The sequence below is a fragment of the Crocodylus porosus genome, unplaced genomic scaffold (assembly GCF_001723895.1).
Source record: "Crocodylus porosus isolate Cpor-Errol unplaced genomic scaffold, CroPor_comp1, whole genome shotgun sequence".
NCBI lineage: Eukaryota > Metazoa > Chordata > Crocodylia > Crocodylidae > Crocodylus > Crocodylus porosus.
Genome location: NW_017728906.1, coordinates 164,721,713 through 164,749,234, shown reverse-complemented (window position 1 = coordinate 164,749,234; position 27,522 = coordinate 164,721,713). Strand labels below are relative to the sequence as shown.

At 45.7% G+C, this 27,522-nt stretch overlaps 1 protein-coding gene across 2 annotated transcripts in view; it reads left to right on the top strand.

The window, feature by feature from the left end:
* Positions 1-27,522, top strand: part of MTUS2 (microtubule associated tumor suppressor candidate 2) — a 323,047-nt gene that overhangs the window by 217,473 nt on the left and 78,052 nt on the right. For both annotated transcript variants that reach the window (XM_019530126.1, XM_019530125.1), the window contains exon 6: positions 2,797-3,008. In XM_019530126.1, the coding sequence (XP_019385671.1) occupies positions 2,797-3,008 (212 nt within the window). The remainder of the gene's footprint in view (positions 1-2,796; positions 3,009-27,522) is intronic.

The window sequence follows — 27,522 nt, the reverse complement described above, 5'->3', positions numbered from 1 at the left end:
CATGGCCAGACCCAGCACGAGGCCAGTCCATAGACTGACCCTGCACACTGGATCGAACCTGCAAACCAATCCTGTATGCTGAGTCACACTACAGGATGACCCCATGCTCTGAATTGGGCTGTGGACTGGCCCCATGTTCTATGTGGACTGGCCATGCACTCTGACCATGTCCTGCAGGGTTTTCCAGAGGCAAAACAGTGCAACCTTGATGCATGGGATGGTGTCAACTGCCACCATGCCAATGGCAGCTGTGCAATCAGCTGCTGCTGTGGCCATGGCTAATTTTGCACCCCTCGTCTCCCTCCAAGAGTAGTATCTAGGGCTGCTGCCTGGTCACCCTCTGCCAGTTACACTACTGGGGATCCCCACAGGTCTGGAAATTTGGCAGCGAACAAGGGCAGCATTAATTGCCACCAGAGTTGTTCAAGGTAACCCTGGCAATTTAATTCTCTATTCCCAAATTTCTAGACCCATGGGGAACTCCACAGACTACAGATTGAACATCATTACACTAAAGCCTTGGACTGTGAGGATTTTAACTCCATACATTGCAACTTTTGGCTTTGTCTTATGGCAGTTAATGTCTTGACTTCATTAAACTGTAATTTAAACAACAGTGCCATGGGACTGAAATACCTGCATCATATTGGAAAACAGTTATTTCTGCTGCATTTGTTATCAGGAAGTGTCACCTCACACCCCCAGTGACCCCCTTTGGGGAGTGACACAGATACATTTCTGTATAAGCAGTCAGGAGGGGCAATGTTGGGAACAGTCTGCCATGCGAGATTGGACCAGTACAGCAAAATGCAACTCTGTTGTTATAAGACCCAAACCATGCCTGCACCCATGATATGTATAATAAAGCTAGTGATGCTGTCACCCTTACCACTACCGCACAATTCATTGTATGATCGGGGATTGCTGTCACTGTGGCTATCTCCTATAGCAATTTCCATAGTGGCAGCAACAGGGGGGTTGGTAAGCTGCATGATGATAAAAGCCACCTCCAGATACAAGGGAAGTGATGGTGAAATTTAAGCTCTAGATTTTCAAGTAGATGCTTTTTATATTGATCTGTGGGTAGGCCTTAGCCATAACTTGTTACTCAAAGGGTGGGTGAGCGAGTCAGTGATTCACTCAGTAGAAAGTTAAGTATAACTTCTAGAGATGAAAATATGCACAGGAGTTTTAAGTTCTACTCTAAAAAATAATTCTATAAAAATAGCATATTCTGGAGTTCTGTACTGCTTATGTTTCAGTGATTCCAACTGTCTTCCCTACAGTCTCATTATGGCACTTGCTAGCCAGAGTGGATTCTCTCTTTTTCTCACGTCATCACCAATAATAAAGGTTATGCATCTCAAATTCAAGTGCCTGTGTAAGCCAGCTTTCTTCATAGTACTTCCTCACTGACATGTGTGAAAATCTATAGCTATCAAAAGTGTTGCACAGATGGAAATTCCAGGTTCAGAGTTGAGGCAGGAATCAAGTCACTTCTAAAGCCCTCTGACATGAACAAAAGCATTTTTGCTGTACAACCAAGTTTTGCTATCTTAATTCCTGTCCTTAGCCTGCTGCAGTCCTTGCCCCTTGTACTCATTCTGCTAAAAGGAGAATATCTTCCTGTTCCCCCACTTTTCTAGCCTTCATAGGTTCTGGATCAGAATTCAGAAAATGCCTCCCTGTGGCCTGTACGTTACCACAGCATAGAAATGGCAACTTGAAATTTGTTTTCACAAAGCACTTACACAAGTGGGCAGACACATGTGACAGTTACACATTTTTTTTCCCAATAAGAATATGACATTTGCTTGACAGAACAAGGTTTTGTGCCTATTTTGAATTGCACAGAAAGGGAAAGGGCATGAAATACACTTTGCACAAAGGTTTGCTAATGACAGGAAGACCATAGGATCCAGGCCTGCTGCACACTAGCCCCTCCTTCAAGGTGCTCAGTGACCTCAAGTCTCAGTAATGCAGGGGGATCCCAGGTCACTTCTCACCACATAGGATAGTTAGGCCCAGATCTTCAAAATCAGGGGTGTCAAAGATACAGCCTGTAGGCCTGATATGGTCTATGGAGCCTTATCTTCTAGCCCCTGGTGCTGCCCTTGGGTCTGGAGTCGATCCATGGGCAGCATATAGTGGGCCTGGATTGGCTGGGGATGCACATTTCATGTGGTGCCTGCTCTGGCCAGTCCAGGATGTGTGCCACACGTGGCACTTACTCCGGCTGGTCTGAGATGTGTTCTGCACATGCACCCCTCCCGGCCACTCAGGGATGGAGCACTGCATGCAGCATGGGTACCAGACCCAGACTGGCTGGAGGAAGTGCCACTATGAGTGCAGTCCCAGACCAGCTGGGCCAAGCGCTGATCCAGCATGTGGGGGAGAGATGGAGGGAGTGTCTGTAAGCCTGATCGGGCCAGTGGAACTGGCCACATGGCATTCATCCAGTGTATCCACCTTACATTACTCATCCAGGCTGCGGAGTCCAATAAGTTTGACCCCCCTGCTTAAAGGTACTGAGGTGCCTTTCTCCCACTGAAATCAGAGAGAGTAAGGTACTTCAGTAACTTCAAAGTACTGGACTTCAGCTTCTTGCAGGATCATGTTCTTAGGGGTTTTTGTAAGTAAATGCATTAGAAAGCTTATGTGAATACTGCAGATTATTGCAGGCAGATAATAGTGAGAGATGAGTTCCAGGATCCTTAAAAGTGTGAAAAAGTTGCATCCATGCATATACACTGACTGATTACTGTGTTTTGGGGATTTTTGACTTTTTCCTTGTAGGCCATCCCAAACAGAGGCCAACAACTCCAAAAAATGGAATTTCCTCCAAACCAGATCTGCAGACTCGAGAGGCTGAACGGCAATTTGTCCAGCGGCTGAAGGAAAAGTGTGATGAGCAGTCCAAGCAATTAAGCTGCATTCACGAGGAACTGAAAAGAGCCAGTCGTGGGTTTGACATCTTTGCCATAACAACACAGTATTTCTTTAGGAAGGTAAGACTACTGTATGCAAGCTACCACTAGAAAGCATTTATTACAGTACCTAATCCTAGCCCTGAACACTAGTCATTGACCTGAGCTGCTGCTTATTAGTAATGATGATGACAATAAGAATGATGCTATTTCTTCATTCTTGTTTCCCTGTTTTTGGGAACCAAGCATATAATTTCATTGTAACAGTTACCATGACAAGGAGGTTATAATTAGTTACAATGTAGTTGACATACAAAGATCAGAAAATGGAGGTAGCAGAAGAGTGAGGTAACTGAGGCCTGTGATGAGTGTGTAGTGAATTTAGGGGTGGTGGTGGTAGCCGTGTTGGTTTAAGGACATAGGCAGACAAGGAATTTAGGAAGAAAGAGCCTCAGAAGCAAAAAGCCCTGGCATCTCTACATTAGAGCTGGGATGGACAAGACTGACATTTACAAAGGCAAAAAGAATTAATGCATTTAACCTGTTAAAAGCTGACAGATAAAGGAAAAATGTATTTTTTCTACTGTACTTGTCCATTTCCTATTCACCAAAGGGTTGGGTAACCCAGACTTGTCATCCAAATTACAGTGGTCAGTCTTACAAAACTGCCAATTCCGTTAGAATGGAGGTGCCCACCCCCTAGCCCACAGGCTACATCCAACTCCCAGTGTACTGCCATCTGACCCACAAGGCTCCAGTCCCCACGAGCCAAAAGTTTGGCAGTGGAGGAGTGGTGGCACTGCTCCCCTGCTGCCAAATTTCTGGACCTGTGGGGAGCCCTGCAGGCTGGATAGTGTGGCCCTGTGTGCCAGGCAGTGCAGGGCCTGATCCCAGCCTGTGGGGGGCCAGCCAAGGCTATAAGAGGCTAGGGTGAGGGCAGCGCACAGGGCTTCCGGGCTTGATTCTGACATGCGGGGTCATGTGGGAGTGAGGACGGAGGAGTGCAGGACCTCAGAACCAAATCCTGGCACATGGGGGCAGTGCAGGACCCCAAGGCCCAATTCTGGTGTGTGGGGGCCAGCCAAAGCTGTGCAGGGCCTGATGCAGTTGTGCAGGGCAGGCAGAGGCAGCATGGGGCCTGATCCAGCATGCAGGCCAGCCCTGCACCACTCATCTTCCCAAAATATTGGGTACCACTTTCTTAGAACAATGAATAATGTTACCTCACTATTTGCAGCTACCTCACTATTTGCAGCATTCCTTAGAGGAGGAACAAAGAATAGGTGGAGAATACTTCCAGTCATCAGAAGTGTCTATTTACTAAACCTAGAAAGATTTTCTTAAGGTAACCAGCTGTCCTGGGGCTCTAAAAGATTTTAGCTATTACTTGCCTCAAAAAACACGTGCTCTGGGTCATGATTCTGGCATATCAGGCTGAATTCACCAGCTGTATGGGTTTTGTACTACTCCCAGTTGTGGGTATGCATTCTGTGGGGCAAAGTAAACAGAAATGTCTAGTGCACCTGATTCAGCCCTTGTGTAACATTCACAATTGTGAGTTTGTTTCTGCTTTAGGAGCAGACAATATTACACATTTGGTGCTGCATGTTGGCTTTTAAGACTTAGTGACTTTCACTGGAGCTCAGGTTCCTAAGTCCCTTGGCAACCCTTGAAAATGTGATCCTTGGTGAGTTTCTGTGCTGAGTGTCTGTCCTAAGGTGAAATAATGCAGCTGCTTCTTCCCTTGCTGCATCTAAAAGTTTGAGCAAAGTCATGTCTGCTGATTTTGAGTGAGGGAAGCATGATAGCAATTTACTTTGTTTTCCATTGGAAAGAAAAAAGAAAGAAAACAAACAAAAAAAATCTTGTGACCGTGTTTGTTTCAAAGAGGCCTGTAGGCAACATGGCTGAGGTTTGAGTTAAATTGAAATCTGGCACAGAAATAGTCTTCATTAAGGAAGAAGACGTGGCCTTGTTCCAGAGAATTTGCATTTTGATTTGTTCAAGTGTTGAATATTTGGGAATTCCATGCTCTGCATATGCAGCCATGTCTGGCTCAGCTCACAGCGGGCCTTATCCATTGAAGTCAATGGAAATGTTTCTGCTGACAGTTGCACAGACCCTGATTATTAGTATGTTTTGGTTTCCATATGTTATGCAAAAAATGTACCACACAGAGAGTTGTTTTCTCAACATAATGTAATTCAATTTTTAAAAAGTATGCAGGAAATAACAGTTGGGAACTAGGAACTTGATCAGGTCTGAAATGTGCATATAAGGAGCAGTGTTTTATACACTTTTAAAAATGTTCTCATTTCTCATAGGTCTACCAAGATGCTTTCACCTACACCTGGGGGCAGGAAAAAATCTCTCATTTTGGGGGCAAAACCCTAGATCTTATAAAAGATCTGCTACTTATAAAAGTTCCATTGCTCTATTCCCAGCCAAAATGACATCCAAATGTGCATGGGAATGGGAACTTCCTCCAAACTTCCACTCCCACTTCTTCCATTTTCCACTGATAAACCTTAGGAAGGGCTCCTTTGTGCAACCATCATTCAAGCGGGTTTGTATTTGGTAAAGTTGGGACTGTTTAGTGATAGTATCTGTCCAACTACTGCAGTTAGAGCTAGCTGGAGTGATTTGCATGCAGCCCTGTTTAGGGTTGGAACAGAGGGGAGCACCAAGAAACATCATGTGTAAGGAAGCAAGGAGGCGCCTCACCCTCCAAGATAGTAGACAGTGAGGACAGAGAATTGGCCCTGCCTCTTAGTCTCGCATTGAGTCAGATTAAGCCACAGGCTCCACAATGGGTGGTGCCCTTTGTGGTGGGCTAGTAGGGGGTGTTCCTGCGTTAAGCCACCCACCTCACTGCACCCAACCAACTTCCAGGCTTCAAGTGCCTCCCTGGGGGTGCCTCACGTCTGGCCGACCCCCTTCCTGGAGCACACCCACTAGCCTGGGGTAGAAACTGCCACCACCCAGGGCTGGGCTTTATTCTGGCTCTGTGTACCCTGGGAAACACAGGTCTAGTAGACCTCGAGGTACTTGACTCACTTCAAGCACTTGGGGGTGCTTCTCTCAGTCAGAAGCACAAGTAGTGGTCTCTCTTAGTCAGCTGAACCAAGGGGACCCCAAGGCATAATCTAGACCCACACCCAATAAGTCTCTCACACTAGGTACAAAGGAAAACTTTATTGGTTACAAGGGGCAGGGTTGCAATAGGGTACAGGGTAGAGCAATATCAGAGAAATCCCGTAGAGCAAACTGGCATGGCTGGGTAGCCTTTGATGATGCATCTGAATTACTGCAAGCTATATATCTAGTTAGATCTCAGGTAGCTTACTCACAAGTATCATCGAGAGGCAGGTGGAGATTCCCTCTGGAGGCAGGCAGTTCCTTGATCATGGGTTTTGACAGAGAGAGCAAGTTTCAGATGGTTCAGGTCTTCTCTATCTCTTCCTCATGGCTGCCACCTCGTCCTTCTAGGCAGTCCTTAACTTATATAGCCCTTATGACCTCATTTACCTGGTCCAATGGAGGCCAGCACCTGTTGTATGTCAGCCAACCAATTTGAAATGCATCACTAGTTCTTGGGCAGACTGGCATTTTTTAGCTCCCCAGGGAGCCCAAACCCCTCACCCAGGTGTGTGATGCCAGTCACGTAGGCAGAGGGAGCAGGTTTCCCCCTCTCTCAGGAATGTATCTAGCTCAGGTTACCTAAAGAGATAGGATAAGGTGTGTACCCTCTGCAGAGCCCATCCTAACCAAATTGTCACAGAGCAGAGTTTTTGGGGAGAAACAGAGGTGGCTTCCTGCCACACACTCCCGTTCATTCCTTTATGTTTCAGAATTTGGTTTCCCAGAAGCTGCCTGGTGGGTCATGGGAATAATGCCACCAGATTGCTAGTCAGCATCATTTATGGTCAGAACTATGACTGTATCCAAACCCCCCACTTTCATTCTTGATTAATGAAAATCTTAGCAAATGCTTTTGCTTTGGTTACTCTTGCATTTATCCAGGAATTTCACCTCTAGTGGCACAATACGAATGCCCCCCAGCCATCTGTCTTAATTATAGCCCCAGTTCTGAAAACCAAGAAAGCAGAACTAGCCCTATTCCCCTTTTCCTAGTTGGAGTCTAGGCCAGTTGTCTCACTGAGGGAATGAGCATTCCTGTTCATGGAAATGGCTGTTGTGATCAGCTTTTCAGCCATGGAAAGGGACTGATGAAGCTTTTCACACCCTTTATATAAACAGCTATGGGCTGTTCTGGCCCTTACTCAGGTTTGAGCTCAGTTCCTATGGGCATCTTTACATGTGGTTTGGGGTGGAGGGGATGTATTTTAATTAGAGCTGTAGTTAAAGCACCCCCACCACCATTTGGAAACATGGGGACACTGAATACACATGATGCCAAGGCTACTGACATGTTCAAATTAGAATGCACCAGTAGACTTGATTAATTGAGTCTACTCCAATGCATTCTGATTAGCAGGGGGCATATCTATAGGTGTGCCCTATGTGCCAACAAGACATTTCGTTAATTGAGAAAGAGAGTATCACCCTGCAAATGCAGGATATGCTCACCTGGCCACACTGGCAGCCTTAACTCTGGCATTTCTTGATTTTTAGGTGCTTCATCTTGCAACCTTAAAGTTGCTTGAAACTTTTTTAAATTTAATATTTAGTAAGATTTTGATAGCCTTTTTTGAGAGACTCTATACTGCTAGTGAATTGCATCAAAAAAAATGCCCTTTTCTCTGCCTCCACTGAATGCATTTTAAAAACAAGAACATTAATAACAGTTGTAAACTAATAAGTATGAAGTCCTTTAACAGTTTGTAGCCATGCTTACCCATCAAACTTCAGTTAACCCAGTCTGCTACCACATTATGGAGAAACATAGATAGACTTATTTAGTGACAACTCAATATGAGGACAAACAAAAATGAAAACAGTTGTTCAGGAGTAGGCCATTACTTAGTCATGCAGGGCAGTCATTACAATGCCTATGGACATCTCTGTTTAAGTAATTCATTCATTATTAGCAGATTAATTTGCAAAGGCCAGCTTCTGCCATGGAACACGCATACATAACTCATATTGACTCTTGTAAGTTCCAAATTTAGCTACAAGGGAATTGTGTTGAATGTTTCATGTTCCAATTATGACCAACACCGACCTCAGCTTGTCATGGCGTATTTTGTGAAGGAAACAAATGACTGCTATGAACCGAATGACATCATAAAGGTATTTTATAAAACACAATATAAACAGCCTAGGAGACTTTGGTCACTGCTTACCTGGGCCACCTCATCAGCCCAATAGTCAGTGAAGTTCCTGGTCCAGTTCCAAACTTTGTCTTAAAGGGGTTTGTGAGTGCTGCAGGCTTTCTGTTAAAAGTGGCAGCAGCACCATCTAGAGGAGAGTATCCCAAAGTGAATTTCTGAAAGGGAATTCCTTATGTGAACAAAAATGAAACAAAATATACTCAAGTGCCCCCATCAGATTTAGAGCAGAGGTGTTTCTGCTAAAATATATACAGGTCAACTGCCCTAGGCTCCAACTTGTGGGGAGGGATAGCAAAAAAAACCCAAACAGCTGCTGCCAGCAGCCAAATGATCACAATCAGGATTTAATGGCAACCGGAAGTCACCGCTGCCCCTGTACCCCAGGCATCCAGCTATGTTCCTACACTACTGCACCTACTCAACCCAAAAGTATGGGGTATTTCTGTATCCCTGCTCTACCCACCCAGTGTCCCTTCCTCCAGCCAGCTCTCTCCCACATGGTAGTTTCTGTGGCCGTGCAAAGCTTCGGGTGCTGATTTGATTCGGAGGAGATTCGGCCCAATTCGGTGGCTGAATCCTGGCAACAGTCGGTGAGTGCAGAACTTTTTTTTCCCCAAAGAGCCGGGAGCTGGGGCTGGGTGGGGCAGCCATTGATGGGCTGGGAGAGCAGGCAGGGGATGGGGCCTGTTTGATTCAGAGATTCAGCCGATTTGGCGGCGGCTGAATCTCCAAATCAGATTTGGCCGAATCGATTCAGGACAATGATTTGAATCACTGAATCGAATCACTGTCCCCCAAATTGGCCGAATCCAAATCTGAAGCAAATACTAGCCACTTTGCACAGGCCTAGTAGTTTCCTTTTTCACATAGGTATATAGTTGCGTCAAAAAACGTGTCAAAAAGACTTTACAATTGTAGGTTAAGCACTCCAAAGGTAGGGAATGCCAGGATTAAGGTTTTGGTTTGGCCTGCTTGCATGTATGGTACAGTTATTATTTAGTGGTAATGTTCTATTTTTCCTTAGCACTTCTGCGTCAGTCAGTGAATAGGCATTTAGTTACACAGTAGGCCTTTTTTCTCTTCCTTTTTCAGCAAATGGCCCTGGGCCTGTTTATCAGACACATAGCATATTCTGCACAAAATAGAAAATTATCCATTTCCTCCTGAGCTTTTTCTGTTGCCTTCAATCTAGCTTGTAAGTGCTTTCTGAATAAACCCCCTATCAGGTGAGAAAGTGCTGTTATTCCCATTTTGCAGTTGGGGAACTGAGGCACTGAGAGATGATTAAGACCAAAATTGCTTAAACTGTTCACATAGTCACGGTGCCACCTTTTGAAGCCAGGACCTGGTTTAAATAATGTAGCACAGTGTGTTTTCAAAGCAACTCCCACAGGCTTCAGCTCCAGCTATGAGAGCTCAGCAGTTCTAGCAGATGCTTCATACTGAACAGAGAGAAAATAAAGAATACATCATTTGCAATCACCTGTGAGAAGCTTGGTTGAAGTGACTTACCTAGCCACACATAGTAGCTCTGTGACAGTGGCAGGGGCAGAATCCCATTCTCCATGGAGCAATCATTTGCTGTAGCTCTGAGTCCCACCTTTCTCTTCTCCCACCTCATTCGCTACTGACCTTCCAGCTACTGAACATGTAAGGCAAGGTTCCTACAGGACACAGTCTCCTGCACCACAGGATCTTAATTCATGCTTAGAGTAGATCCATACTGCACTGAATGGGACAGAGGTGTTGTGATTGTGTGTTTAGAGGCTGTATCATTAACAGGTATGCACAAAGTACCCGAAGTAGAGTTGCACAAGGATGCTTCATTCAGGCATCTCATAGATTGAAAGTATTTGACTTTCAACTTCAGTATTTTTTGCATAGTGTTTATAGTGTAGTATTTTTCTGTGCAATTTTTTAGGTTTAAAAAAACCCCCAGAACACAAAATTCTGTCTTGTCGAACATATTGATCTCTAGCAAGGAGTTCCTCACCACTGTGGGATCTTGAGGATCTGCGGATTTTTTTTTTTCTCAGTCTTCACTTTCAAAGCTATTCTACTTGGTATTAATAATTAAATATTCACTGCAGCAGGAAGCTGAGAGCTCTGACTAGCAGGTAATAAGTGTCATAGAATTGTAGAAAATTAGGGTTGGAAGAGACCTCAGGAGGTCATCTAGTCCAACCTCCTGCTCAGAGCAGGACCATCCCCAACTAGATCATCCCACCCAAGGCTCTGTCTAGCCAGGTCTTAAAAACCTCCAAGGATGGAGAGTCCACAATCTCTCTGGGTTCCAGTGTTTTACTACCCTCCTAGTGAGAAAATTCTTTGTAAATATCTAACCTAACTTCCTTTGCTGCAACTTGAGACTGTTGCTCCTTGTTCTGTCATCTATCATAACTAAATCTTAGAATCATGTGAATCATAGAAATTAAGCACTGGCAGGGACCTCGAAAGATCATTGAGTCCAACCCCCCTGCTCTGGGTAGGAATACTGCTGAGATCAAATGATCCTAGGAAGGTGTCTGTCCAATCTCCTTTTGAACACTTCCAAGGTTGGGAACTGCACCACCTCCTTTGGAAGTCTATTCCAGATTCTGGTCATAGTTACTATAAAGAAGTTCTTCCTTGCATCCAGCCTGAAACCATCCTCTAACAGTTTATGGCCATTGTTCTTCGTCCTCCCCTGGGGTGCCCTAGTGAACAGTTTTTCTCCCAGCTCCCAATATTCACCCTTTACATACTTAAAAATGTCCACCAAGTCCCTCCTCAGAACAGTCTAGCTCAGGGGCGGGCAATTATTTCAGTTGGAGGGCTGCTTAATGAGTTTTGGTGAGCTGTCGAGGGCTGCAAGTGTAGCTCCGCCCCTTGACAGGAGCTCCGCTACCTGGTCGCCATCTTGAGACAGGAAGCCTTGCCCCTAACCCTTGACCACCCAGAGTCCCTTCCCTTGCCCCCCCCCCCCGAAATACTCCTTTTGGGAGGGAAGGGTTGTCATCTTGGAACCAGAAAATAACCAAATCATATACTAAAAGTCAAACATCTACTATAACATATTTCAATCTTATTACAAAAAATATTTTTGCCATGATTTGTGTTTGCATAGTGTATATAGATATGATTGCATAATAGCTCAGAAATAAAGTCTTACTCTATATTGTGTGTGGGGGTGTGTGCGGTGTGGTTGGAGATGGCGGGGTGTATATGGTAGGGTGTGAGGGGCATGGTGGGGTTGTGAGAGGGTGTGGATGTGTGTTAGGGGGCAATGGGGGATGTTGGGGGGTGTATGTGTGGGGAGGTTGTGGGGACAAGGTGTGGGTGTGGGGAGTTTGTGTGGTGTGAGGGAGGCTTGGGGGGAGTGGCACCCCCCTCACATTCACCCCATGGTGCACAGTCCCTGCCAGTGACAGCAGCAACAGGCAGAGGCACTTGGGGCACTTGTGTCCAGCACAGGCGCTGCCACGGGTGACATGCAGCTCTGACCAGTGCTGCACGTGGGGGCGAGGAGTGCAGCCCAGTCAGCCTGCCTCTATTGCGCAGGGCTTTCTGCAGTGCACATGCAGCTCCTGCACTCCCACACCACCAGGGGAAGCCTCGCATGATGGAGCTGGCTGCCTTTGCCATTCCCTGACATGCAGGTCCCAGGGCTCCATGGGGAAGCAGTACCTGGGGCTACCCTTCACTTCTGGGGGAGTCCTGGGACCTGCCCGGCAGGGACTGGTGAAGCCAGCCAGCTCCATCATGCCAAGCTTCCGCTGGTATCTCATGAGTGCAAGTTGAATGCACACTGTGGGTAGCCCTATGCGATAGAATTGGGTCAGCCAGGCTGCTCTCCTCACCTCCATGTGCAGCACTGGCTGGAGCTGTGCACTGTTGGTGGCAGAATCTGCACTAGCCACAAGTGCGCCAAGTTTCCACTGCCTGCTGCTGCCATCGGCAGAGGCTGTGCACCATGGGGGGCAGTGTGTGTGGGGTCCACACACTCCCTACCATCCATCTCACCCACATCCTGTCCACCTGAGCTCCACACTCCCACTGCCCACCTGGTTTCCCCGGTTTGTAATTAGCAGATCAAGAAGAGCGTGGCCCTTAGTTGGCTACTCCAGCACTTGCACCAGGAAGTTGTCCTCAATACTTTCCAAAAACTTCTGGATTGCTTGTGTATTGTTGTATTGCCCTGCCAGCAGATGTCAGGGTGATTGAAATCCCACACAAGAACAAGGGCCTATGATCGGGAAGCTTCCATTAGCTGTTTGAAAAAAGCCTCATCCACCACTTCCTCCTGGTCTGGTGGTCTATAGGAGACACCCACCACGACATCACACTTGTTGCTCTCTCTTCTGACCATAACCCAGAGACTTTCAACAGGCCTATCTCCAATTTCATACTGGAGCTTTGAGCAATCATATGGCTCTTTTACATAAGTGCAGCTCTTCTCCTCTGCCTGTCCTTCCTGAACAATTTGTACCCATCCATGACAATGCTCCAGTCATGCAAGCTCCCACCAAGTCTCTGTTGTTCTAATCACATCATAGTTCCATGACTGTGCAAAAACTTCCAATTCTTCCTGCATGTTTCTCAGGCTCCATGCATTCATCTACAGGCACCTGAGGTAACTAGTCGATTGGCCTGGAAGAATGAAAACACCTGCCCTTTTGCCCCCTCCTGCTTGCTCTTCCTTCAGGTCACCCACTTTCCCCACTTATCTCAGGGCTTTGGTCTCCATCCCCCAGCGAACCAGCTTTTAGTTTAAAGCCCTCCTCACTAGGTTACCAAGCCTGTCTGAGTAGATGACTCCCCCTCTTCGTCAGGTGGATCCCACCTCTTCCTAGCAATCCTTCCTTTTGGAACAGCATCCTGTATTCAAAGAAGCCAAAGCCCTGCTGGTAATACCACCTGTGCAGCCAGGCATTAATTTGCAGCATGCATCCCCTTCTGCCCAGGCCCTTTCCCTTGACTGGAGGGAGTGAAGAAAATACCACCTGAGGTCAGCCTCGTCCCCTTCACCCTGTCACCCAGTGCCCTGTAGTCACTTTTGATTTTCTCAGGGTCTCCCCTGGTAGTATCATTGATGCCCACATGGATGTGCAGCATGGGGAAGTAGTTAGAGGACTGGATGAGTCTCAGTAATCCCTCTGTGACATCTTGGATCAGGGCTCCGGGCAAGCAGCAGACTTCCTGAGACAAGAAGTCAGGTCAATAGATGGATCCCTCTGTCCCCTACAGAAGGGAGTCTCCAGCTACCACCACCCATTGCTTCTTCTTGGTGGTAGTCATAGGTGACACCTGGGAGGGCATGGGGTGGCATGTGTCCCCCCCCGAGAGCACTGGAGCCCCCCATCACAGCAAGTGCTTTGGCTGCTAGGGGGGCACAGAGAGTGCTTGTGCTCCCCCCCCCACCCCGAAATCAGCAGGATGTCAATGGCGGAAGTGCCAGCAGCAGAAGTTCTGCTGCCACGGTGCTGCATGTGGAAGTGCTGGCACCTGGGGGATCCTCTGCCTCCCCCCGGTTGCTGTCTGGCCACTGGGGATTCCCCCTCCAGTTGTGCCCCTCTGGTACCCCCCCAGACTTGGGAGGCACTAGTTGCCCATGGTGGCGGTGGTCTCAATCCTTCCCACCTTGAGAAGGCCTGGCCTGTCCTCCACCAATGGACCATGCTCCTCGCCCTCTGTTGCTAGGCTTCATATCTAGTCTCCAGACAAACTGCTGTAGGTGGACATGAAGATTTCTGCTTGTTGCCAGAGGGCATAAGCTTCCAGCTTCCATTTTCCCCCTTCCTGGGAGTCATCCCTGCATGCTTTTTTCTGGCCTGGATATTTAATTAGTTATACAAAATGGAACAGTTTCATCAGTGGTGTCTGTGGTTGACCACTAGTGAGAGCACCCTCCTGAGTGTCAGAGGACCTGGGTTCAGCCCCTGCTCCACATCCAGGAGAGAGGAAATTTGAACTTGAGTTGCCCTCATCTTGGAGGAGTGACCTGACTACTGGGCTTCTGGGACAGGCCAAAACAACCTCTGCCACCATTGCCAGTTTCTGATTGGCACCTCAGTCCCCAGATAAGCCTTCAGTTCTCCTTCGCTTTTATTTTTTTTAAATGATAAACATATCAGAAATCCCAATGAAAACTTTGCTGTCTTTCAAATAAATTGTTTATGATTTATTACCCAATGAAATATTTTCAATTAACTGAAAATGCTGAAAAAAAAAGTAGTGATGTCCCAGACTGAATTTCTTTCCCAGAATTGCCAGTACACCCAGTTAACTCTTTGCATATTTGTGGTCAAGATTAGGAACTATGAGGACACAGAGACATATTCAGAACAGAGGGAAACTTCAGAGAATTTAGCTGCCAAACTGTCATGTCAATAGTGATCTAAAACAACTTGATGAATGTATGTTGTCAAAGGAGTTTAAATTTATCGCAGGCTAATGGCTGGGCCAAATTTGGGTCATATTCCAAAGACCTGGAAAAAAACATATCCCTGGTGCCTGGCAATCTCTGTTCACCTTATCCAGATTTTAGAGTCCCTCCTTTGATGCATGAAAGCATTAAAGCATCTTAATAAAACAGATGTAAACATTTTCTTAACTTGGGCAAAATTTTATTTTCTTCCTTAATCTTGTTTTCAGAAATAACAGCTGTCTTTGAGCTGAAACATTAACTTCCCTCTTCCCCAACAAAGAAAACCAAAACAACTTGAGATAGACAATGGACATGACATTTCTACCCAAGCTGTTAGTTCAGCAAACCTATACACAATTGAAAACAATATTTTGTGATGGAAGGTGCCAGAAAATTTTAACAATAAGCAGGACTTCCAGGTTTGCTTGTAATATGTTAACTCATTAAAATTTGAAGTATGAGCAGTGTTTTGGAAGTGAATTCCTAATTAGACTCCACTGATGTGCCTTGACTGGAGGATTGTTATATTAAAGCTACATAATAATTTCCATTTTCAAGATAACAAGGTAATGGCCACAGGCATTCTGGTGCTTTCACTGAAGTGATTTTATGTCTTCATTAAAAATTAAATATCTCCTTATTTAGATGCTATCCTCAAAGAGAGATTTATTTAGACTCTGCTTCAAAACATCAGGTAAAAGTGGATTTGTTTCCCCCTGTGTTTCATATTAGTGATTTTTATATAAACAGTTGTTTTTGACAGTCTAGCTTTTAACCAGAAGTCATTTAAAGAATACCCCAGAGTGAGCTGCTATTAGGGGTCTTGAGATTAGGTGCACATCTTATGGCTACAACATGTGCCAGCAGAGATGTCCCAGAGCATGCCCTGCTTGCTCACTTTTACTTGGAAATCAGCTGGTGAATCCACTCCAGGGTTGTCCCTGAGGCTGTTCTCAAGTACACTGGAGATTGTGGTCTTGAATGACTACTGGGCGCCATCAGCAGAGCAGCCTCAGCAGGATATCTCCAGGTTTGGCACATGCCAGAGGAGCAAGTGGGCAGAAAGTGCTCAGTGGCATCTCTCGCAGGACACACTGCCACCAAGGCCTGTGTGAGCCCTACATGAGCCTTTGAGGAGCTTGGGGAAGCTAAACGCTGGTTTGTGAGGGGCAGTGCAAGACATCCTGAATAAAATTATAAGACTCACTTCTGAAATATGACCAGAGCAGTCAGCCCATGCTAAACACAGCCCAGAACTGGAACCATAATATTACCACAGTTCAAGATTTGTCAAAGTAGTCTTCCTGTCCATTTGTCTGTTCCAAATCCCTCAGCTCTGAAGTGCTTATTAGTATGCCTTGATTATCTAAACTTCCTTTTTTCCAGGGTTTACTACTTTCTCCAACCTGATATTCAGAGTAACTATTTTTACGTGACATTTCTATATGTTTAAAAAAGTGGGTCACACTATTTTAAGGTTACATAATTGTATGAGTCACAGTGATGTATCAGTTTGGGATGCGTTCTTGTGCAGCTTTAATGTACAACATATAAAATCCGGTTTCAACCTGACTGAAAAGCAGAGTTTCACGGTTTCCAAATGGCAGGAAACTTCATTTATTTGAAACTTTGGTTTCAGTCCAAATCCAGGCCAAGGCCTAAACATGTGGAATTTCCTATAACCCAAATGTTTTTATACATTTTGCTCTGGAAGCATAGAAGCGTAGTGCCCCCAAAATGAAATGGACTCCCTGGGCTCTAGAGCTGCCCAGTGTAATTGGCAATTTCTCTGCAAAGAAAGAGAGTGAAACGTCTAAAAAATCAATTTCACTGAACAGCAGGATCTCTGGCTCCCGGGCCCACCCCTCCCTTTGCAGGACATCCAGGTGCCAAGTCACAGCTCTACAGCAGGGACCTGGGAGCTCTGAGAGCCTTGGCAGACCCTCCCGACTGACCCAGGCTGGGCATCCTGGCACCAAGTGTCCAGGCTCTCATCACTCTACAATAAGGAGCTCTGTCATGACTGTCTGCTCCATAGTTGGCAACCCTACAATGTCAGGGTCCCCAACCCCGGGGACAGTTTATCTGTAGGGCGTCCCCCAGACCAACAGACTGTGGATCCCTGCCAGGCAGCCATACCAGACAGAGTGCTCCAGGGAGAAGGGATCTGGCACTTTCAGGGTCCATAGCTTTGGGAAAGGCCCTGGACATCATAGGTCCCTAGCCCTGGAGCCATCCACTAGGCATATATGCTGGGTTTCATTAGATCCTGGATTGGATTCAGCAAAAGTTTGTCAAGCCCAAGATATTTCAAGGATAGGATTTGGTGCTCAACAAATCTGCATTGTCAAAAGAAACTTAGTTTCATTAGACCAGTGATTCTTAGAGAGGGTATGGCAACACCCTGGGGTGCCATGAATCTTTTTAAGGGGAACCATGCAATATTAGCACTGCTAAGTGTGCAAACGCCTAGGGCCTTGTTACACATTACACTGTGAGTTTTATGAATGTTGATGGGTATTAGTGCTAACTTGAGTTTGGAGCAGTCACACATTCAGGCCAGCAGGGGGCCTGGAGGATGGAAGGTAAGAATTCCTCCCTCCTATTCTGGACTTCCCCCCTGGCCCCTAGGGATCTCCCAGTTCCCTCCACCCCCTTCCCCTTAGGGTGCTCCCCTGCGTCCTGCCCCCGCCCCCCCACCCTCCAGGGCATTACTTGTGGCTGCCTGTGCTGTCTGTCCCAGGGGAGCAGGCAGGGAAGGATTAACTTTCTGGGCTGCTGCTCTTCTGTTCCAAAGTGGTTTGGGCAGGCAGGTTAACCCTTCACTGGCTGCTCTTCTAGGACAGACAGCATGGGCAGCCACAAGAAAGCAGGGGGCAGGGTGAGGGCAGTGAGTGGGAATCTGGGGTGCTGGGGAGGATATGGGTCATGGGCCTGATCCAGACCAGAGGGGGGGAGGGAACTGGGAGATCCAAGGATACACTAAGGTGTATCCTTGTATGGCTGCACCTTAATATAACATGACCTGGGTAGCATAGATCAGAGATAATCCTGCCCTGGTGTGACATAACTTTGAGCTGCATAATGAGTGCTTAAAACCAGTTTCAAGTGCCCAAAATTACTGTGTACCAAGGCTTCTGCACATCATTCACAAGATACACCCAGAGATTTCAAATGGGAATCCACACTGTCAAAAACCTTCTGACCCACTGTGGTCTTTCTGAGTTCTTTGCAACTGAAGAACTGCTTTATTATTTTGCCATTTTCAAAAAACAAGTGAAAGCTAAGAACTTAGATTTTCCAGAGAGTGCCCTATTGAATCTATTGAGGAGTTCCCTAAGTCTGAAAAAGGTTGAGAATAACTGCATTGGACAGTTCTTGACCAGTTCCTGAACACAGGTTCAGTAGCATTTATGTGCACAATTATAGAAATCTATATAAATCATAAGATGTGTTAAATGGTTTCTGTCAGCAGTTCCTCAGCATCACTTTCAAAATTTGAAATATATGACAGTCTTCTAAATTCAGTCTCCATGAAGTTAATTAGAGAATGATCCAACCCTGACTATAGCCTATGGAAAAGACGCCCACTGACTTCAGTAGTTTTTAGATCAGTTCCTTGAAGGGAGGGCCTTGCATATCAGAAATACATTAACAGCTTTTATTACAAGCACCTAATTATGCCTCCATTCCCCATGCTGAAAGGAGGCATAAATAAATCCTTTTCAGGTAGTGTGCTCATGCACTTTCCAATCTGTGGTAGAACCAAGGGTATAAATGTTGTGTGCTGTAAAGGGATGTATTTGGTAGCCATGTTGGTCTGAGACAAAAAGAAATGCAAAACTCTAGAACTTTTGGTTCAGAGATGATAAATTTTATTAGACCAACTAAGAAATAGCAAAGAAATTATCTTTTTTCTGCAAGCTTTCAGGCACACGCACCCCTCCTCAAGCTCAGGGAAAATTAAAGATGGTACAAAGTCCCCATAGGTAGAAACTAAACTTCATTTTTGCACAGAGTAAGCTGAAGGTGGAAGTCTGTTCCTCTGGGTCCATGGGTGTCTTTGTGAGTTGCTCTTTGATGTGCAGATAAGACAGGATTCCTTCCCTGGCAGTGTCAGATGGCAGACAGGCGGGGAGGTATAGAAATCTTTCTTGTCGTTCAGCAATGAAGTTTAAATCCAAAATCAGCTAAAATTTGGCATCTTCCATGTTGCAGGGATATATTTGATATCTGTGTTGATGTGAGACAAAAAGAATGCAAAACTCTAGAACTGTTGGTTCAGAAATGATACCTTTTATTAGACTAACTCAGAAATCACTGTAAACACATTTATAACATCAGTCCCTCTTCACCAAATAAATGGAAAGATGATGAAATTGTTCTTTTGGTCTCTTGAATTAATGCACATTTTTAATATTGCCTGAATACCAGCTGTAAGATTACACCTCTCTAAACAAGCCTCCAGGGCTCTGCTGAAGGAAGATCAAGTCTGCACAAGTTACCAAAAACCAGACAGTTCAAAGATCAGCACTGTATGAAGAGAGTCCACCCAAGGCCAACTTCCCACCCCTAACAGTGCAATGCAGCTGCTTGAGCTGGGCAAATACTGCAAATGCATTCAGATGTATAAACACTTTGCTTTGGCCGGATTTATACCATTTCTGTGGCTGCTTCCGACATACCTTCTAGTGAATAAGGTTGCTGGCAGGAATGTTTGCAAAACAAAGCAATTTTACAAGTTTCATATACTGAAATGCTTATTCACATCAGAATCGTACACACCAATATATCAGACGTGTCAGAGTCTAAAATTATACTTACCCACAAGGGATAGAAATACGCCATATGCCCTACTGATGCAACAAAAATAGGCTGAATTTCTGATACTGGATACCCATGACGGGACTGTTCACTAGAGCTGAAATTTCATTGAAATGTTTCATGGACGCATACCAGTTTTGATGAAGTGTTCATCAGGGGAAGAGAGAGAGGTGGAGAGACTCTCAGATAACAACTCAGTGGTTAATAGCCTGTGTGTCTTGTTCAAGATGCTGCCCTGTGAGTGCAGAGTGGTCCTTAGTGAAAACCCCTGCTGCAGATCACTGGAAAGCTGGAAATCAGACCTACATCTTCCACAAGCCAAGCAAGTATCTTAACCCCCTTGACACACACACACCTCTCTCTCTGATGCAAAAAGACCAAGCTTTAATCTGAAAATAGATGGTTTAGCCTGTGTGTCACAGGCCAGCTAGGTGCTGTGAGTGTATCAGCTGTGAGGCTGCTGTGTTTGGGATCGAAGAGGCGAGTTGGGAGTGAAGTAAAGGCAAATTTACTTATAGCTTAGCATACAACAGTTAACAGAAAGGTTAATGCAACAAACAGATAGTACAGTAATAAAGAGCTAATAGTGAATGATAACAACTGATAGACAGAATGACAAAGAGTTCCCACATGGGGTTGGCAACTTATTAGCAGTCCCTCTATGCCAGATGTGCACCAAGCTGTTTCAGCAAAGTCACGTGTCCCTGATCAGTGCTGTCCGAGGGGTCACCAGGAAGGTCTCTTGGTCAGGATCCGGTCCTCACTCACACTGGGAGTCTGGGGTCCAAGCTTGGTACAGTGATGGGCCATCTGTCCCGTCCTTCATGCTGGTCATTTGACATATGTGCTTCTTTATACCTTATCTTATGCTAATCTGTTGGTTTTAGAGCCACTCACAATCTTGCCCTATAGCTGTTACCCTATGGGATCAAAAGGTGTTAGAAATTATCATGAAAGGTTACCGCCCAAACTTGGGTTCACCCAATAAGCAAATTACATCACGTTACTTTGAGGTTTGAAATTAGCATTACTCTGCCCTTAGTTTCTTATTCCTGGATTCCCTGGAATGTGCTAATTATATTAGGTGGTCAGATCTTGTTATGGCTCAACCTTTAAAAAACCTGTTAGATCAGCTAATCTTGTAGCTCTGCTTATTTTTGGGGCTCAGTGGTCCCATGATCAGTGCAAACAGATTCAACACTTCGGTTAAATTGTGACAGACAAATTCCTCTTGCAGGTTGCAAACTTACAAGCTTTGCATTAGTAATCTTAACTGCTTAGACCATTGCCTGAATGCCTCCAAAAGCATATATTTATTGCTCGTGATAGTAACCCCTCTGGTTCTGGCTACCACACCTGTGTCCATTTTCATGAAAATGCTCAAAGATTTGAGTTTCATTCCAATGGGTGTGAAAACCAACTTTCAAAACCTCCCTCAGAAATTGCTGCAAAATGGAATTGTTGTCCTCCAATCAGCCTTACTATTGGAAGGCAAGCTGCAAAAATTATTTCAGGAAAAAAAGCTGAATGCAAATGATTTCAAGACTAACCCTTGTATCATGTTCAGAATCATGAATTATCCACCCAGCTGTAGCGGCTGCTACTGAATTGCTTAACAGCTGCTTGCTCGCAGTAAGAATTTTCTCCAGAGAATAGTTATGTTGACAGCACTGAGCTACCTCTGCTTGGCAACAGAATAATAGAACTGCCACCCACCTGCAGATTTGCCCAGGAAACCAAGCCTTGCACTGGTAGCATGCTATTGTAGTGTTTTGCCCTGTCTTCACGTGAATGTATCCTTTCCACATGCTCTTAAGTGCAGCTGGTTTAAAGGTGATTTGCAAGTACATGCATACCTGCATGCCTTCTGACTTCACATCCATGTGTGCTTCTTTAGTGACATTTAAGTTCTTTATATTTCCCAGAAAGTGAGACTTGAACTACAGGTTTCCCTTGCCAACCCCGGGGGTTAGGTTCCTGAAGGTTCCCGTGGTTGGCAAAACCATGGTTGGTAAGACAAAAGGCTCATGGGAAAAATGGGGTTAGGGACTTGAATATGAGGTCCAGCCTGCAGGGAGCTCAGAGGGAACAGAAGGAAGGCAGTGAGACAGGGGGCACCAAGTGCATGTACATGCGTGTGGCCCCAGGCAGCCTGCAGAGCAGCTGCAGCAGGTAGGTGGGGGTGGGAAGGGATTGAAGCCCCTGTAGGGAGGGAGCTGGGCAGGGATGGGACTGCCCAGCCAGGCAGTGCTTGGGGCTTGGAGCTGCAATGAGCAGCTGCAGGGCCCCAGTAGGGAGCAGGACGGGGCCTCAGGTGACGCATCCAGGGGAGGTGGAGGGCCGGCTTGTGCACTCTTAGGGGGGCAGGGGAGAGCTGTGCCCCCCAAATCTATACACAGGGAAGGCGCAAGTTGCAGGCATGGGCTCCCACCCTGCTTCCCTCATCCGGGGCCTCCACCAGCTGGTGGGCATGACCCAGCACGGCTCGTGACAGTGGGGCCGTGTGGGGATCTTGCCACTGCTCACTCCACTGCTGCCCTGGCAATGCACCTCCTGTGCCTGATGCTGCTTTGAGGGGCACAGCCCCACGCTGTTGCCCTCACTGCAGTCCCACATGCAGGAGGTGCATTGCCAAGGCAGGGAGGGAAGCAGGGTGGCAGAAAACAGCAGCAAGCAGCTTTTTGGCACAGACTGGCTGTCCTCTGCTGCCCTGCTTCCCTCCCCCTTCACCTGGCATGTCAGGGAGCAAAGGAGCCACATGGGGATCTGCTTGCCCTGTGCTGCCTTGGCAATACACCTCCTTTGCGCAGGGTTGTAGTGAGGGCAGCAGCGCTGGGCTGTGCCCCCCAAAGCAGTGGCAGGCACAGGAGGCACATCACCAGGGTAGTGGGGTACGAGCAGCAGTGAGATCCCCACACAGCCCCACTGTCCCCAACTGCACCGGGTTGTTCCTGCTGGGTGGCAGAGGCCCCAGAGGAACGAAGCAGGGTGGGAACCTGCACCCACAACCTGTGCCTGACCCACATACAGATCTGGGGGGCGTGGGTCCCCCATGCCCCCCGGGTGTGTGTGTGATGGTGGGGAGCTGCCTTGCTCAAGCCCACAGCAGGCAGCAGGGGGGAGCAGGGGCAGGGGGTTGCAGACCCGGGTCCATAGCCCTAGCAGCTGGGGGCCCCCTCCAGCAGGGTTGGGGGAGCAAAACCATGGATACTCAAAACCATGGTTGGCAAGGGAAACCTGTATCTACCCCTCAGTGAAGGTATTTGTAACAGTTACCATCTCCTCCCTTCAGTCTGCCAGACTCCCATCTCAATACCAATGGGAGGAGGCAGGTGGATGCTGGGTTTCTGATACCAGTACTGACATTACAGTAAGGATGTGCTGGATATGTACACCATGGCACTAACGCTCAGTGCCAGTGTCACCCTTCATGAACTCAAGAATTTGGTTTTGATGCTAGCACTGAGTGCTGATAGGTCAACAAGGCATCAAAACCAAATTCTTGAGTTCATGAAGGGTGACGCTGACACTGAGCGTTAGTGCTATGGTGTTACCATATTTATGTTAAGTTCTTACTAGGAATTAGGGGTAAGGAATTCTTTAGTTCTATTTCTTCTACCTACTTTTATGCTTATTTGGTACTGTATTATTCCTAACCCTCTCTCCATACTTTTGCCTTTTGTTGTTTTGAAAGCATAGGCTATTAAGACTATGGGGTATTAAGCCTATAGGGTTTTTGACTGTTCATACACTGTCTGCTGCTCTGGGACTCTGATTCTTTAATACAAATATTTAATAATTCTAATGATGATGATGGTTGTTTAGGGCTTTTTATTGTTGCTGTTTTTGTAACATAAGATGAACCATTGATGACTGATGATAAAGAGGAATGAGATGGCAATGTTCAGTGTTCAGCAAGTCAGCTCCATGCCAACGTTTTAATTGCAGAAATAACCGGCTCAACATATACTTGTCTTGATTTGTTTTTTAACCATTACAAATCGTGAAGTTTAGCATTAAGTTCAGCATCAATTTTTATCCTCTTACCTAGTGCAATAAAATCAATGTAAATAACATTAGCATGTATTTTTTAAATTTAATTGCATGGAGAAAGGAAAAAGATCCCTGCTGGACTTGAATGAGGTAGGTTTAGGAAAAAACAAACAAACAAAGAATGCTTTATGTGTGTCCTTTTGTTTAGTTAAATATTTAATCTTAATTTACAAAAAAACATTAGATTTTAGAAGCATATCAGTAGTATTACACTGTGACAGCAGGATGCCAGGCTCTTTACAGAAGATAAGATGAGGTTCGAGACCTGACATGCTAAACTATCTAAATAGGCAACTTACACATCAAGAGTGGAGCTGCGTGCAAGAGATATCAGAGTGATTGCATTGTGAGAATGAGCACATCTTATTTACTCCATGATTCCTGTTGGGGGATATAAACATATGCAAGCACAGAAATGCACACACAGGTATGGTGTGTTTTTCTTTCTCAAGTGCTTTCCTCAAGTGCTTCACCTCCAGGGGAGAAAATGTTTTGAGGAAGGAGTTGAAGGTTGGAGGAAAAATGGCTGAGGAACGGCCTGTTAGATCAGATATGACTTCCTAGTCATAGGTGGCTGCAAAGAACAGGGCGTAGAGATGAGCAGGGGCAGGACAATGAAGGAGGCTGTTAGCTCAGTGGCTTGAGTGGAACAAAGGGAACAAGGAAGGCATGAAATAAAAGCAGACAGATTGGAAAGGCAGGGGAATAGTGTGTAAAATGTATGAGCAGGCACACACGTCTGAAATGTAGGAAGGTAGTAAATGCTGCCTTCCTGTTCTGTTTGTTAGGATATTCTCAGTGTTTGTGTTCATTTACACTGAATGAGGGTGATTAATATTTTATGTCCCATAGCATGTTCCTTCTGCCATGCTGTGGGCTAGCTCTCAGCAATATTTCCTAATACTGTAAAAAGTTTCTCACACACTCATGTTAGAAAATGCTGTAGCTATGCAACTCTTTTCCTGTGTTGTGTGCTTCGCGTATGTGACCAGACCTTAGCAGAAATGAGAAATATTATACTTCATAGGCAGCAGTACCATAATAATGACTTCATTTGAGAGAAAAGGGCTTGCCTGGCCTTTTTGATTGCGTCTGATTGTACTGATAGGAAAAATAAAATATTTTCAATTGATTTATTTTTTGGACTGCTTAAGAAATTAGGAAAGCAAGCTGGGAACCACGCTTCAACACCAAGGGCACAGGAACTAGGTAATATGGAAAATGATATTTGAAAGGAAATACACTTCAACAACAGAACACAGCAAACAGAAGGCAGTCATGACTGATAGATTTGATCCTATTTCAGATATTTAGCATGAAATTTTACTTTAGCCCTCTGTTAACAGTATTATTAAGGAAGACTGTAAGGCTAGGGACAGAAGTTACACATAAATTGATTTAAGTGATCAGAAACCAGTTTAAACCTGTAACGTAACAGAAGTTCAGTGCACATGAACCAATTTCAAAATGGCTGAAACTGGTTTAAGAGAAATCTTTCTGTTATCTTGGTTTACATTTTAAATTAGACCAAGTTGTATGTGCTCTCACTGTGTTTTGTTGGACTGTAACTCAGATTAGGCAAACATTTTTGGTTGTTCGTTGTTACGTGCCTGAGGTCGCAAATTGCTATGTTCAATACATGCTTGCTTCAGAGAAAGGACTCTTGTTCAAGCTTTTATGAATCCAATGCCACTACCTTTTCCCCTACTCACCTCCTCCTCAGTCTGGCAGCCTTGAACAGGGAGGGAGGGGGCAGAAGCCAGGCAGACACTGCCCTCCTGCCCAAGCAGAACCAGGCTGGAGTCCCTTGTGGGTCAGGGAGGGAATTTAAACTTCCACCCTCCAGCATGCTAGCACAGGGCTGGGGCTTGGCCATACCCCCTCAGCTGGAGCAGAGGAGGAGGAAAAGAGCTTCATCCTCTTCCTTTGGGCAGTAGCTGGCAGGCTGGAAGTTGTACTGTAGTGCTCCTCAGCTTCTGGCCTGAGCCACTGCAGGCATGTGGTTGGATTTCCTGAATAAGAGGTGAATGTCTATGCGCTTGCTTCTCGGTTTAATCTCTACATCTTAGACTAACCTGCAAAAACTCAATCTATTCAGCCTTGGGCTTTTTGACTGCCTGTACTTAGCCTAAAAGAGTACAATCTTCTCAAAACAAAATGGTTAAATGCATTGGAGCCATGAATTAAAATAGTAACACTCAATGGCTGAATCAGATTAATTCATTAGTTCTTAGACCCTGCTCCTAACTATAATATTTGAGTTCCTTTCCCAGGGAACTCAGTGCCATTGCATATGTGAGCGGCTTCTACCTTGAAACAGGGTTTTTGCCTATTTGCCTATTTTCAGCATATATAAAATGCTGGAAAATACTGTGTCTTTTTCTTCCTAAAATCCTGGGGAGTGGGTATTTTTTTCCTTTAAACTGTTTAATTTAGGGTTATGTTTAGAGCAATTTCTCTTCCATTTATTGTTATCAGAGCATTCAGAGGGGACAGTTACAGAATAATAGCTAATCTGTATTTTCCAGGAGCAACACCCTTTTCTTTTGGCTGTTGCTTGTGTCTGCTCAGCAAAAGAAGGAGCAGAGTCTTATGTTAACCCTCTCACAGTTGTATCTATTGGCTGAACAGTGTAGCTTGTATCCAAAGCAGCAAATAAGCTGTTGGTAGTAACTTGATGGGGCTTGTGATGTGGAAACAACACTTTATTGATAGGAACCTATGTAAAGAGCTACTTTCAGTAAAGAGCCAACAGTCTTGCTACTACCCTTTGCAAGGGTCTGGGCCCTAACCTTGTGGGACACAGAGTAAGTCCTGCTGGAAACAATGAGTATACAGGAAGTGTGGGATTTCAGGAGATGGTCAGCCATACTAAGAAGTTTCTGATGCACACTTCCTGGATGCTGTTTCCAGGAAGACTTATTCTGTTGCACACAGTTGGCCATGACTCTGAAAAATGTTTGTACATTCTTGTTCCAAAGACAAGAAGTGCATTTTATTTAGATGCATGTGGTATGCAGTAAAATGCAGTACTTCCATCTGTAGCTGGAGACTCAGTTTTGAGATGTTTTCTTATTATGCAAACTCTGACTCATTCAGAACAGGGATTTGAATCAAGGTCTCTCACCCCTCAAGAGCGTGTCCTAACCAGCAGAGTACAAGTGTATGTTGGGGAGAGTCTTCCCTAATCTCTCGTGTTGAAGGTGTTCTAGGGCATACACACATACAAATACACATGCATGCACACATGCGCTGATCCAACCCTGACTACCCTCAGTAAGGTGATTAAAGCACCTTCCTTGTAGATGGGATGAGCTCAGGCAGAGGAGGGAGCTAAGAAAATTTCTCACATCTTAGGTAAATGCTCTAACCCAGGGCTATCCAACTTCTGAGTAGCCAGGGGCTGTAGAGACTCCGTAGAGACCCCCATGCAGGCAGCAGGCTGTACAAGCTTCCTCCTGCCATGGTGCCCAGTCCCAGAAATCTCAGCTGCCATGGCAACAGCAGCAATGGGGGGAATGACAACTAGGCAGGAGCCCACAGGCCACAAGTTAACCTGGGGTTTGGCAAAATGCGGCCCATGGGCCAGATGTGGCCTGCCAGGCCAGTCTGTCTGGCTGGCAGGAGAACTGCACCTTCCAGGGAACATGGAATAGATGTTAAGAAATGATTTTACCTGTTCGTTCACTGTTGGTGAGACCAATACTGAAACGTCCAGTTCTGGTGTCTGCAGTTTAACTGGAGTGGTGAAAAATTAGCAGGGGTCCAGAAAAGAACAACAAAAAATTATTGAAGGGCTGGAGAAAATGCCTTAGAGTGAGAGACTATGGGAGCTCTACGTGGGCAGTTCAGAAGTGTAATGAGCATGGGGGTCATCATTGACCACAAGATGAACATGAGCCTGCAATGCGATGCTGCAGTTAATAAAGCGACCAAAACGCTGGCTTGCATCCATAGATGCTTCTCGAGCAAATCCCGGGACGTCATTCTCCCCTTGTACTCGGCCTTAGTGAGGCCG